Raw genomic sequence first — 12,870 nt, forward strand, 5'->3', positions numbered from 1 at the left:
TTGGACTTGTGTCTTCTTCACATTTTGGAGAAACTTAGTTTGGCATTCTTTAGTGAATGGCAAACCCCACCCTTATGGTAATGTAAGCCCCTTTGTGCTCAGAAATGAGGAAAGTTAAGGGTCTGAGTTCCAGGACCAAATAAGGAGTGTGCTGTTCCAGCCTCCTTCTCCCCCCCCCTTAACAAAAATAACCTACAATGACTGCTTGTCATGAGTGAGAGAAGGTCAAAGATCTAGCCCCTTCTGTAGCCAGTCCAAATCCAGGAATTTTCTCTCAGACAAAGTATCCACAGGTAGTTTTCTAAGCATCTTCTCCGGTTTCTCTTGTGACCGTACAACAGAGGAGATGAAGATGATGTAAGATGCTTTGGATCCCCACTGTGAGAATGTTGGGGCATAAATGAGGTAAATAAATACATAAAATGGAAGGAAATAAAAGAATGAATAAAGGCATTCTTCTTCCCTTAGGCCAAAAATTTCTTTTTATGATGTGAATGGAGGGAGAGATGAATTGATCGTTGTTAGTAGATCGTTACTAAATTTATAATGAACTTTTGCACACACTCAGAAAGACCATATTTTTACATATTAATTACCATTTCCCTGAATAAATACTGGACATAAACCTTCTCTGGTTTACTTTCAAGAAAGCTTGTGCGCAGACCCAGGGTGTTCTTTACCTCAGCTACCTGTAGGGGAAAATGTCACTCATTCTGAATGGCTCTCTCTACAGGAAGAAAGGAATTATCATAAACCTGTCGTCCATAGCTGGCTTGCGTCCAATTCCACTTGTACTGATGTACTCCTCAAGTAAGGTAAGGAATCCCTATTACATCTAAGTAAAGCAAGAAGGTATTTCTGAAACTGCAAAAACCCTTTATTTTTACCAAGGCAGGCAGTGTGTTATAGTAAGTAAGTAAAGTAAGTAAAGTAAAATTTTATTTGTATCCCGCCCTCCTCCGCCGAAGCAGGCTCAGGGCGGCTAACAACATTTAAAAGTGAACAATACAATAATAAGACATTAAAATCACATTAAAACCAATCAATAATTAATTAAGACATTTCTAAATCTAACACTATTAAGTCTGGCAGTAAACATTATTGTTTGACGCTATGTCTGTCAGATGGTGTAGTGGTGGTGGATCCCTAGACCAGACCATTTTGGCGTTTCCTTTGTTGTGCACCTATAATTCAGTCATTGACAAACGCCTGTTTAAAGAGGGTGGTCTTGCAGGCCCTGCAGGGCCCGCACTTCCTCTGGGAGCTGATTCCAGAGGTGTGGGGCCGCGGTGGAAAAGGCCCGAGTGCGGGTGTTTTGAAGTTTAACTTCTTTTGGCCCAGGGATAGTCAATCTGTTTTTTCCTACTGACCTCAGTGCTCTCTGGGGCTCATATGGGGAGAGACGGTCCCTCAGGTAAGTCGGTCCTTGGCCATATAGGGCTTTAAAGGTAAAGGTATACCTAGTAAGAGAAGAAATCTGGGGCAAAACTGTGTATAAAGAAATTTTATAAACATATAAATAATAAATTCAGCGTCCAAATTATTTATAAAGATACCACAAATATACTGGAAGTTTCTATAAGGGGATGGATTCCACAATGATTTTTGGAAAGGTTCCAAGGAGAATGCAAAGAGTCCATTCAAAAAAGGCTTCCCCTGGCAAATTCAAATGCAATCAGTTCCATAAACTGTGGTTGATCCAGTGTCCCAAAATAAAGGCTCCAAAGGTACTGTGTTCCTTTACATGTGATTGATTGCACAATCACAGAAATAAACACCATGTAAACTCACTTATATTGGTGTGTTCTTGTATAATTCTCACAATACACACTCAACAATAATATATGCTCAATATGGCAAAAACAGAACATATAAGAAGGGTATGAAGTTCCAACCTAGGATCAGCATAGGGGTAGTACATAAAGTCCCCAGGGCCAGATGAATTGCATCCAAGGGTTCTAAAAGAGCTTGCAGATGTAATTTCTGAGCCTCTGGCTATTATTTTTGAGAATTCTTAGAGAACAGGAGAGGTGCTGGAAAATTGGAGGCGGGTGAATGTTGTCCCCATCTTCAAGAAGGGGAAAAAAGATGATCCGGATAACTACCAACCCGTCAGCTTGATGTTTATACCTGGACATTCGCATTTCAATAAATAAATTACTCCGGTCTCACAATTAGAATACTACTTCAACTTCCAATTAAAATTATTGTTATTTCCTTCAATTATATGGTGTGAGAACACACCAAACAGTTCTTTCCGCATTTAAAATGGCCTACAGGCAGGTGTATGTCAGGTGCAGCTCTATATATTAGGTCAGAACAGATTAATCTGTCTTTTATGCAAGTACCCTGTATCAATCCTATTTGTGAAAAAATAAAATATCCTTGCAGTGGCTTAATGATGTGCCAACGCTTCTTTAGCATTTCCACAACCTCCTGTGCATGAGGAAAGATCAGTTGGCTTGGAGAAATCACTACTATGGAAGGTGGACTCTTTAGCACTGTATTTCTCTGAGGTCCCTCCCTTCCCCAGTCCTCTGAAGTTCCACCCCCTAAATCGCCAGAAATTTCCCAACCTGGAGTTGGCAAACCTAACTGACTGTGCCTCTTCCCCCCTCCCCCCAATCCGATTTCTGGGGAACATCAGCCTCTAGGAGATAAAGACCTATTATGCAGGCATAGTATATTTCCGATTTTAACTGAAGTTGTGTCAGTGGGGCTTTACTTCAAATGCACTCTGTACCTTTTTCTGATTTTTCTGTTGGGAACTGCAGAGTGTATATTCTGCATACCAATGAGAAAACCTGGATAGGGTGGCAGTGCCAAAATTTCCTTTTCTTACGTATGTGGCATGTTTGGTCTCTCCTTATTGGTCAGTTTTGCGCTGGCTGTGGTTTTTCAAATAGGAGATTCCTAAAGCTGTATTTACTCTTGGGTAGTCATTTTAGCAGAACATCAGTGGTTCTTCCCCTTTCATCAGTGTATAAGCTCCACTATTACTTAAGTTTTCCATCTTTTTTGGTTTTTGTTTTAACAAGCCGGTTGAGTCTAGTGATGTGAGTTTATCGCTGACCTGTAACCCCCTGCTTAACTCCTTTTTCTCGCTTCCATGACAGGTATTTGATGATTTCTTCTCACAAGCTTTAGACATCGAATACAAATCCAAAGGCATCATTGTGCAGGTATCATGTCATTACTCTGTCCCAAGGAATACAAAGGTACCCTGGTAAAATGGGCCCCATGGGCATCAGTTTCACTCTGGAGTACATGACATTTTTCTCTTTTAATCCAAGTCTCGAGGGACTAGACTTCAATGAGGAGTTTGCCTTTTCATCTTTCCTACCCTGTTCCCTTGCATTTCGAAAATTATTTTTTTGTTGTAACCAGAATAGAGAAACCTCTGTTTGATGACCTACAACCGAACCTCTTCCTCCAAACCGAGAATCACATTCCTTCTGGAAGTTACTCTGGAAGTAGGGACTTGTGGGCCCCAGGGGCAAGGAAATGACATCTTGGTTTTGGAGATAATGTGGCCACAGCTTTCATTTTTTAAAAAGAAAATTTTAAAGGTTTATTGTGAAAATGCAAAACAGTACATAATACAATGTCAAGAAAAAGAGTCAAGTTACAGGAGTCACTAGGAATAGTAAACTGAAATTTACAGTCACTTGTATAATGACTGACAGAATATAAAAAGGGAACTAAAGCAGTGCCTCAGGAGGACGCAGATTGAGTTAATAAAATCCCTACAGGATAGTAACAAAACTATGATTAATCAGCTGAATAGCAACCAAAATAAATAATAATAATAATGGCGATGATGACTGTTATATTGCTAGCTACCCAACGTTGAAATAACCATAAGGAAAACAAAATTAACAAACGAGAACAGGAAGAAGAGATTAGAGGAAGGAAGAGAAAAGACAAGATTATAGGACTAGAATATCTATAGGAGAAGAAAAGTGGAATAGAGAGGAGTTGTGAGAGATGTGTTCGATAAGAGGGAACCAAATAGAGATAAATGAGCCGTGGTTTAAGTTTGAAGAAGAGAGACATAGCGATGATGTAATTTTTTCCATCAGTAAAAATTCCATATCTTCTTGCGCCAAGAAGAAAGAGTTGGAGGGATAGGGTCCTTCGATTGGAGGCAATGACTGCATTGGCTGCTGCAGAAAGAAAGGCTACCAAAGTTCTGCGAGTATCAAGAATTGCAGAGTCATGCCAAAGATTAAAAAGTAAGATTTCTTATGTAAAGGGAAGACAGTGCTTGACTATCAGTTGAACTTGTGTTATGAACCATATGCCAGAAGGATTGCAGTTTGGGACATGACCACCAGGAATGAAGGTAAGATCCTGTAGGACTAGAATATCTATAGGAGAAGAAAAGTGGAATAGAGAGGAGTTGTGAGAGATGTGTTCGATAAGAGGGAACCAAATAGAGATAAATGAGCCGTGGTTTAAGTTTGAAGAGAGACATAGCGATGACAGAGCACTCAAGCATCACTTATAGTTGGATTGATGCGATGAAACTGAGCTGGGGTGAAATACCCGCGAGCAAGCAATTTAAACGATTGAAACATAATATTAAGAGTTTTGGATCTGTGAACTGGGGAGGACCATATGTACTGCCATTGAGAGGAAGTAAATGAAAGCACGCCGTCAGACTGCCATGCGGACGTGTATGAAGGTAGGGATGGTTTGGAAGCAGCCAGAAGGATTTGATATAATTTAGAAATAATGTTCTTAAATGAGGCAATGCCCGATTTAAATAAATATTCAAATGGTGTGAGAGGTCTGCGTAGAGCGACTATAATATTGGGCTGCTCTAAGAAGTGCCGGAGCTGAAGGTATTGATACCATGGAAGGGTGAGCTTGGCTTTGGAGTCCAGCTGTAGCTCGTCATGTATTTGAGAACCCTTGATGACATCAGCAATTTTGGTTAGGTTAGCAGACTTCCCTAAGTTAAAAAGAGCCGGTTGATATGGCTGGAAGAAACCAGTCCTGTCTTAAAAGATAGATAGAGGAGAAAGGAAGGGAGCTAAAATTTAGCGACGTTTGTCCCATACCGTGAGAGAGGAGAGTATTATTGATAGGGGATAGATGTTTTGATGATTATTATTTCCAAAGGGGAAAACGGAGAGAAAGACAAGGCTTCTATCTCTGCCCATTCGAAGTGAGAAGGGTGGAGAAGAAGCCTGCAGATCTCGGCTCGTCGTATTGAGTTGTATTAGAGTTAGAGGTCTGGTACACCAAGACCGCCCATTGAACAAGATCTGTAAAAAGTGGAAAAGGTGATTCTGTGTCTTTTGCAACACCAAATAAAAGATAACAGAGAGCATTGCCAGGCAACAAAATGATTCGGATGCGTGAAATGGGTATGGTTCTAAAGAGATAAATGAATTTAGGAAGGATGAAGGAACGAATAAGGTCAGTACTTTCAGGCCAGGTTAAAAATTTGGTTTCCCATTGTTTGGTCAATGATGATATAGATTGGTGCAGAGTGGAGAAGTTGACCTTATAGAGGTGGTTCAGGTTCAGAGGAATATTAACTCCAAGATAGGTCCATGTATTTGTAACCCATTGAAAACGGAATACAGAATGCAACTGGGAAGAAGAAGGAGGGGACAAATGAATAGGATAGATAACAGATTTTGAAAGGTTGACTTTGAGACCTGATAAAGAACCAAAAGTATCTAGTATCGACTTGGGTGCGTTGAGAGAAGCAAAGGAATTAGTGAAGAACAAGATCACATTGTCGGCGAAAAGACTGCTCTTGTGCTCAGTAGACCAATACAAATCCTGGAGACAAGATTGGCGGAACAGATAGCATTAGCCAGGGGTTCGATGGCTAGGGCAAAGAGAATGAGGGATAAGAGGCAGCCTGTCGTGTATCTTGAGACAAGGGAAAATCAGAGAGAGATCAAGCCATTGATTTTGAGATGAGCCCTTGGCAAAGAGTATAAGAAGAAGAAGAAGAAGAAGAAGAAGAAGAAGAAGAAGAATTGCAGATTTATACCCTGCCCTTGTCTCTAAATCAGAGACTCAGAGTGGCTTACAATCTCCTACATCTTCTCCCCCCACAACAGACACCCTGTGAGGTGGGTGGGGCTGAGAGGGCTCTCACAGCAGATGCCCTTTCAAAGACAACCTCTGCCAGAGCTATGGATAACCCAAGGCTATTCCAGAAAGTGCAAACCTTCCAGAATAGGGTTTTGAGAGAACGTGTACTATGATACCAAGATTTTTCTGAATCTTTGTAGTTTCCAGAGCCTTAAGAGCTTGCCTCACGGTTAACAATTGTCTGTATATGGAACTATTACCCGAAGCCTTGTGTTGGAGTTCTAAGGAATGTATCTTGGAAATATGGGCTGATCTGGCTCTTTTTTTTCTTTTTTATAATAAGAAGTCCAAGAAATAATTCTGCCGCGTACAAATGTTTTCATGGCATCCCAACATGCGGAAACAGAAACCAAGCCATTTTCATTGAGTTCAAAGTAATTTTGGATGTCCTTAGAGAAGTCAGCAACAAATCTTTCATTGAACAAAAGAGAAGAATTGAGAGGCCATTGAATTGGAGGAATACGCAAATTGCCCATCTTCAGAGAGCATTCTGTCCAACAATGATCCGTCCAGAGTTTCGGACCTATCTGTGAAGAAGCAGCACAGGGCATCAAAGAATGAGAAATCAAAATGAAATCAATCCATGTGTGGACATCAAAGCGAGATGAATAATAAGAGTAATCACGCTCGGCTGGATGCTGAGCGTGCCAAATGTCAGTCAAACCGGCTTGCGAATGAAAGCTAGAGAGATGTAAAGCTGCTTTATAAAGGGAAGAAGAACTGTTAATAGATTTGGATCTGTCCAATGTAGGGTTAAGAATGTGATTAAAGTCGCCGCCCAGGATAACATCACCAGTTGCAAATTGTGTGAGGGAGGTGATGGTTTCCGTAAGAAAATTGAGTTGGTCTTTATTGGGCGCATAGAGGGAAGCTGGTGTAACTGGGTGATTGTCAATGGTACCATTGATAAAGAGGAAATGACCTTGCGGGTCTATTAAGGATGACTGGAGTGAAAAGCGAATCTGAGAATAGATCAAAACTGCTACGTCCCGTGACTTGGAAGAGCTGGGGGCTAAATATTGAAAAGCGAAACGTCTGAGGCTAAAGATATGATTTATTGCAGGTTGAAAGTGTGTCTCCTGAAGAAACAAAACACTAGGTTTAAGTTTCAGTAGCGAAGTTTGCATACATTTCAGTTTGAACTTATGATTTAAACCATGACAATTGACTGAAATGATTTTGAGATGTTGAGACATTATGTAAGGTTGCACGGGGGAGGAAGACACAACATCAGAAGGACAGTAAGAGAAGAAAGGAGAATAGGTTTATACAACACAACCCCTAGGTCTCGAGGAGAGGGGGGGAGAGGTATGAAAGAAAAAGGGAAAAAGCCATAAAAGGAGATTGAAAAATAAACAAAGCAACTAAGAAAGAGGAAAAAAGAAAGAAAATGCAAAAAACTTGAGAAATCAAGAGTAGAGCAGAGGCTTCTGAGAACATGGCTCTGGATAGAAGATACAATAAGAAGCATTACAAACTTGAATAGCGCAGAATAGCGCTTGGCAATCATGAGGCACTTCTTAAAGAGTAAATAACACCGAAACGTTAGCTGTACTGGCTTTGAATAAGAATTGAGGCCAGTTGGTCAGAACCATGATCAGAGAAAATAGCATGAGTAACTGACATGCGAACATAAGCAATAGAACATCAGTGACTTGCACTAAGAAGAGTTTCAAAAGGCTGAGCCAACAGAATAAAAATACAATCCCCATCCCCACCCACCCCTTTCCCTATATCTGGGAACAAACCCAGAACACAGAAATCATCCAAACTTGGAGAAAATAAAGACCGCACACCCCTTCCCCCTACAGACAGACAACATCAATAGAACAATATATAAAAAGGGAATAACAACTTTACTGGGAACTACTGAAATGCTAAATTCAACGGAGGCACGAATATGCTTCCAAAGACAGAATACTATATAAGGTCGCCATCTACGGGATTAATCAGGTAATGGTGGTAAGGAGCACTACAGATAGCCTATATAATAAACACAAAGCAAAAAGTCCCGCCCTCAGAAAAATATGTCAACTAAACATTATCCGTTAGCTGAACGTCGATGGCATTTAAAAAAAAAAGAAAAGAAAAGGAGAAAGGAGTCTTACAGAACCAGGAACAATGATCAAAAATCTGAGAGACCAAAATCAGATTTGGTTGGCTGACCAGGCAGAGATTTTCGAAGCTTTCTGAAGTGATGCGGCAGAGTCTCTCTTCTGCTTGTTGAGAGTTTTAGGTTCCTCGGGAGGAACTTCCAATTTCAGCAGTTGGAGCAGAAGATGACCGCTGTCTTCATTGAATGCTGTGTGGATTGAACCTTGATGGAGTACGTTGATATTGCTGGCCGAGGACCACCGGAAACGAACATTGGCTTGGTAGCTATGGATTTTAGCTCACAGTGCATCTCCGGGGATTCAGCAGAGATGTCAGAGAAGACTTGTATTTTCTCATTTTGTAGAAGTAAAAAACCATGTTGTCTTGCCTCTCTCAATATCCGTTGTTTTGAGCGTGTGTCAGCGTGTGTGTGTGTCGGTAGGGGGGGGAGGGAAATCTCTGCTGGGCACTCCATTATTCCCTGTGGAGACCAATTCCCATAGGGCAGGGGTGGCCAAGGGTAGCTCTCCAGATGTTTTTTTGCCTACAGCTCCCATCAGCCCCAGCCAGCATGGCTAATGGCTGGGGCTGATGGGAGCTGTAGGCAAAAAACATCTGGAGAGCTACTGTGGGCCACCCCTGCCATAGGGTATAATGAAAACTTGATTCGTTGGTATCTGGGGCTCTGGGGCAGCTGTTTGTTGAGATAGAGGCACCAAATTTTCAGCGTAACATCTGGTGTCTCTATCCCTCCCCCACATTTCAAAAAGATTGGACCAGGGTGTCCAATTCTATGAGCCCCAAAGAAGGTGCCCCTATCCTTCATTATTTCCAATGGAGGGTAGGCATTTAAAAGGTGTGTGTTCCCTTTAAATGTAATTGACAGAATTCTCTTCAGAGTTCAGTTGTGCTTTTCAAAACCTTGCTCCTGGCTCCACCCCAATGTCACCTGGCTCCACCCCTAAAGTCTCCTGGCTCCACCCCCAAAGTCCCTAGATGTTTCTTGAGTTGGACTTGGCAACCCTACTCCTGCCCCAGCCGTGTCCTAAAACTCTCCCTCTGCAGAGCATCCTGCCTGCGTATGTTGAAACCCGTGTAAACACTAAGGTGCCTACATTCTTCAAGACATCACCGGAGTCCTTTGTGTGGCAGGCCTTGAACACTGTGGGTCTCACCAACAGAACCGCTGGCACTTTCAGCCATGCTATCCAGGTAAGTCCAATGGGAAGGAAGAATGGAAGGGAGGAAGGAAGGGAGAGAGGGAGGGAGGAAGGGAGGGAGGGAATGGAGGGAGGGAGGAAGGAATGAAGGGAGGGAGGGAATGGAGGGAGGGAGGAAGGAACGAAGGGAGGGAGGGAGAGAGGAAATGGAGGGAGGGAGGAAGGAAGGGGGGAGGGAATGGAGGAAGGGAGGGAGGAAGGAAGGGAGAGAGAGGGAGGAAGGGAGGGAATGGAGGGAGGAAGGGAGGGAGGGAGGGAGGGAGGGAGATAGGAAGGGAGGGATGGAATGGAGGGAGGGAGGAAAGAAGGAAGAAGGAAAGAAGGGCAGCAGGGAGGGAGGAAGTGAGGGAGGAAGGGAGAGAGGAAGGGAGAGGGGGAGGAAGGGAGGGCATGGAGGGAGGGAATGGAAGAAGGAAGGGAGGCAGGGAGGAAGGGAGGGAGGGAGAGAGGAAGAGAGAGGGGGAGGAAGGGAGGGCATGGAAGGAGGGAATGGAAGAAGGAAGGGAGGCAGGGAGGAAGGAAGGGAGAGAGGGAGGAAGGGAGGGAATGGAGGCAGGGAGAAAGGGAATGGAGGGAGGGAAGGAAGGGAGGGAGGGAGGGAATGCTGGAAGGAAGGGAGAGAGGGAGGGAGGGCATGGAGGGAGGAAGGAAAGGAGGGAGGGAGGGAGGAAAGAAGGGAGGGATGGAATGCTGGAAGGAAGGGAGGCAGGGAGGGAGGAAGGAAGGGAGAGAGAGAGAGAGACGAAGGGAGGGAGGGAATGGAGGAAGGAAGGGAGGCAGGGAGGGACGGAGGGAGGAAGGAGGGAATGGAGGGAGGAAAGAAGGAAGGGTCACATCCTAGCATATTGATCTATTGATCACATTATATCTCATACTAGACCATCTGACACCTCTGTGGGTGACTGAATGAGCTGAACCAGGGCACTCATAGATAAGGAGGGGCTCTGTAGGGGGATGCAGTTGAACAATTCTACATTTCATGGTCTTCTTTCCTGCCCCCTTTTAGACGGTAATCTGTACTGTCTCACTGACTTCAAAAGTGAATGAATGAACAATATCTTCTTCCAGAAAAGAAACCACAGTACAGTCTCAAGTATAATCCCTCAAGACTGCCAAACTCAATGGGCACTGTCAGGCCTTGAATTTAGCAGGAGCTCACAGGAGCACAGCTCCTGGACCTTTCTGATGCCCCTCCTCCCCACCCACCTACTTTGTCCATTGAACAGTAGGTGCAGCTGCATAACAATCCCTGGATGAGGAGAGCGGGCAGCCAGCCAGCCACAAGGAGCTTTGCTACACTCTCAGCAGCCCTCATTAACCCTTAGAGAAGCCCGCACCACCCTTTCTCCACTTCTTATGTAATTTGGGGCAGCAGGTGGCTTGCTGGCCTTTTGACAGTGTGTGGGGGGGGGGAGAGCCCCAGGTGAGCGAGGCCTGCTTGGGCTGGCTGGATCTCTAGCCAACTCTCACTGAGTATAGCTATACATCCACAGTATTTCAATGTATTTCTCTTTTAGAACAGTGTATCAGAATAATTTTGGGGGGTTTTGTATTGACATACTCAAATAAGGGATATGGGCTGTTTATCTCATTACATATACTAACCCATCTCCCACTATATTTTAATGTACCCTTTTTTCTATTTATTTATTGGATTTATATCCCGCCCTCCCCGCCGAAGCAGGCTCAGGGCAAGTAGACCAAAACAATAAAACAACAGATAAACACTAGGATTTAATAATTAGGACAGATTCAATAACAGCAATTAAAATAGTTTAAAACGATTTAAAAACAGTTCTGGTGCTAGTATAGCACTTCCAACGTGTTCAGCAATGTCGGGCATCCTCTTATACTATTATTCTGTTGAAGGCGAGCCAAAAGAGTGCTGTTTTACAGGCCGTGAGGAACTGAGCAAGGTCCCACAAGGCCTTTACTTCTTCCGGGAGTTGGTAAACTCCAATGGCAAACTAGAATGTATTTTTGTCCGATGAAGCCTGCTTAGAGCATACGAAAGCTTACGTTCTGAATAAAACTTAGTTGGTCTTAAAGGTGCAACTTGCCAATGCTTATACTCAGGTACACCTCAAGAGCGAACTCTTAAAAATTCTACCAAAAGTCATCACAGATACACAGAACTCAACACAGAAGCCAAATCCTATGGGGAGTTGGCTGCTTTAAAGAAAAGTGCCAACCTCCAGGTGTACCCTGGAGTTCTCCTGGAATTACAATACAGCTCCAGACAACAGAGATCAGTTTTCCTAGAACATACGACTGCCTTGGAGGGCAAACTCTATGACCTTATACGGCGCTGAAGTCCCTCCTTTACCCAAAGCCTCTTTTCCTCAGGACCCACCCCCAAATCTCCGGGAATTTGGCAACCTTAGATTCAAGGCACTTGAAATGGATGTGGGAAGTAATGCTTGGTTGCTTGAATTCAGCAGGAGCTCACAGGAGCACAGCTCCTGAACCTTTCTGAGGGTTCCCCCTCCTCCTCCTCACCTACCTTGTCCCTTGAATAGTAGGTGCAGCTGCATAACAATCCCTGGATTAGGAGCGTGGGCAGCCAGCCAACCACCAAGAGCTTTGCCACACCCCAACAGCCCTCATTAACCCTGGAGAAGCCCACACCACCCTTTCTCCACTTCTTATGTGATTTTGGGCAGCGGGTAGCTTGCTAGCCTTTTGACTGGAGGGGCGGCAGCCCAGGGGAGCCTCAGGAGAGCGAGGCCTGCTTGGGCTGGCTTTATGTCTAGGCAACCCAAGCAGGCCTTGTTTGCCCGGGGCTCTCCTTTCTTGTGTCAGGTTGCATTTGGCGGGGGGTGGTGTATGCTTATGTTATGCTAATGAGCTCCACCACCTATTCTTCTCCAAAACGACCCCTGGTGGTTGTTGTTGTTGTTTTTCAGAGCAACGTACTAGATATGGTGTATCCGGAATGGACACTTCCCCCACCGCTTCTGGTTGAGCCTCTCCTTCTTGTGCACAAAGTTCTTGAAGGGGAAGCAGAAAGGCCAAAGCACAGAGAGCAGCTCGGCCAGGGTCTGAAAACGAATCCTAAATGAAAACAGCATGCACGGAACTCCCCAAGCCTTCCTTTCAAGCTTCATCTCTTTGACCAGGATGCAGCCAGGCCAAGAATTCTTGTTAATCTCCAGGTTGCTTTTGGGAGAAGAGATTATTTATATATATATATTCCCTAAGGGCACACCGACTCTCCTTATATCTTCTGTTGCTTGGATTCTGCTACATTTTAAGCCTGTGGGGACTACTATGGCGTCCCTTTTTAAAATTACAGTGAGAAAGGGAATTGAATTGCTGACAACACTGCCTTGTGTCTGACACACCCCCCTGCCCCCGCAAAGGCCACAAATCCTCCCAGCCAGGGGAATGTGAGACTGTTAAACCCAATATGCTTCAGGATCATCAGAGAGTGGGG

The 12,870-nt window shown here is 44.0% G+C and overlaps 1 protein-coding gene across 1 annotated transcript in view; it reads left to right on the forward strand.

Moving 5' to 3' along the window:
• LOC132585872 (very-long-chain 3-oxoacyl-CoA reductase-like) overlaps nucleotides 1-12,496 on the forward strand; it is a 28,074-nt gene extending 15,578 nt beyond the window's left edge. The window contains exons 8-11 of the mRNA XM_060257750.1: nucleotides 734-815; nucleotides 3,117-3,182; nucleotides 9,280-9,426; nucleotides 12,341-12,496. Of these exons, the coding sequence (XP_060113733.1) occupies nucleotides 734-815; nucleotides 3,117-3,182; nucleotides 9,280-9,426; nucleotides 12,341-12,496 (451 nt within the window). The remainder of the gene's footprint in view (nucleotides 1-733; nucleotides 816-3,116; nucleotides 3,183-9,279; nucleotides 9,427-12,340) is intronic.
• The last annotated feature ends 374 nt before the right edge of the window (nucleotides 12,497-12,870 follow it).

The sequence above is a fragment of the Heteronotia binoei genome, chromosome 17 (genome assembly GCF_032191835.1).
Source record: "Heteronotia binoei isolate CCM8104 ecotype False Entrance Well chromosome 17, APGP_CSIRO_Hbin_v1, whole genome shotgun sequence".
NCBI classification, from domain to species: Eukaryota; Metazoa; Chordata; class Lepidosauria; order Squamata; family Gekkonidae; genus Heteronotia; species Heteronotia binoei.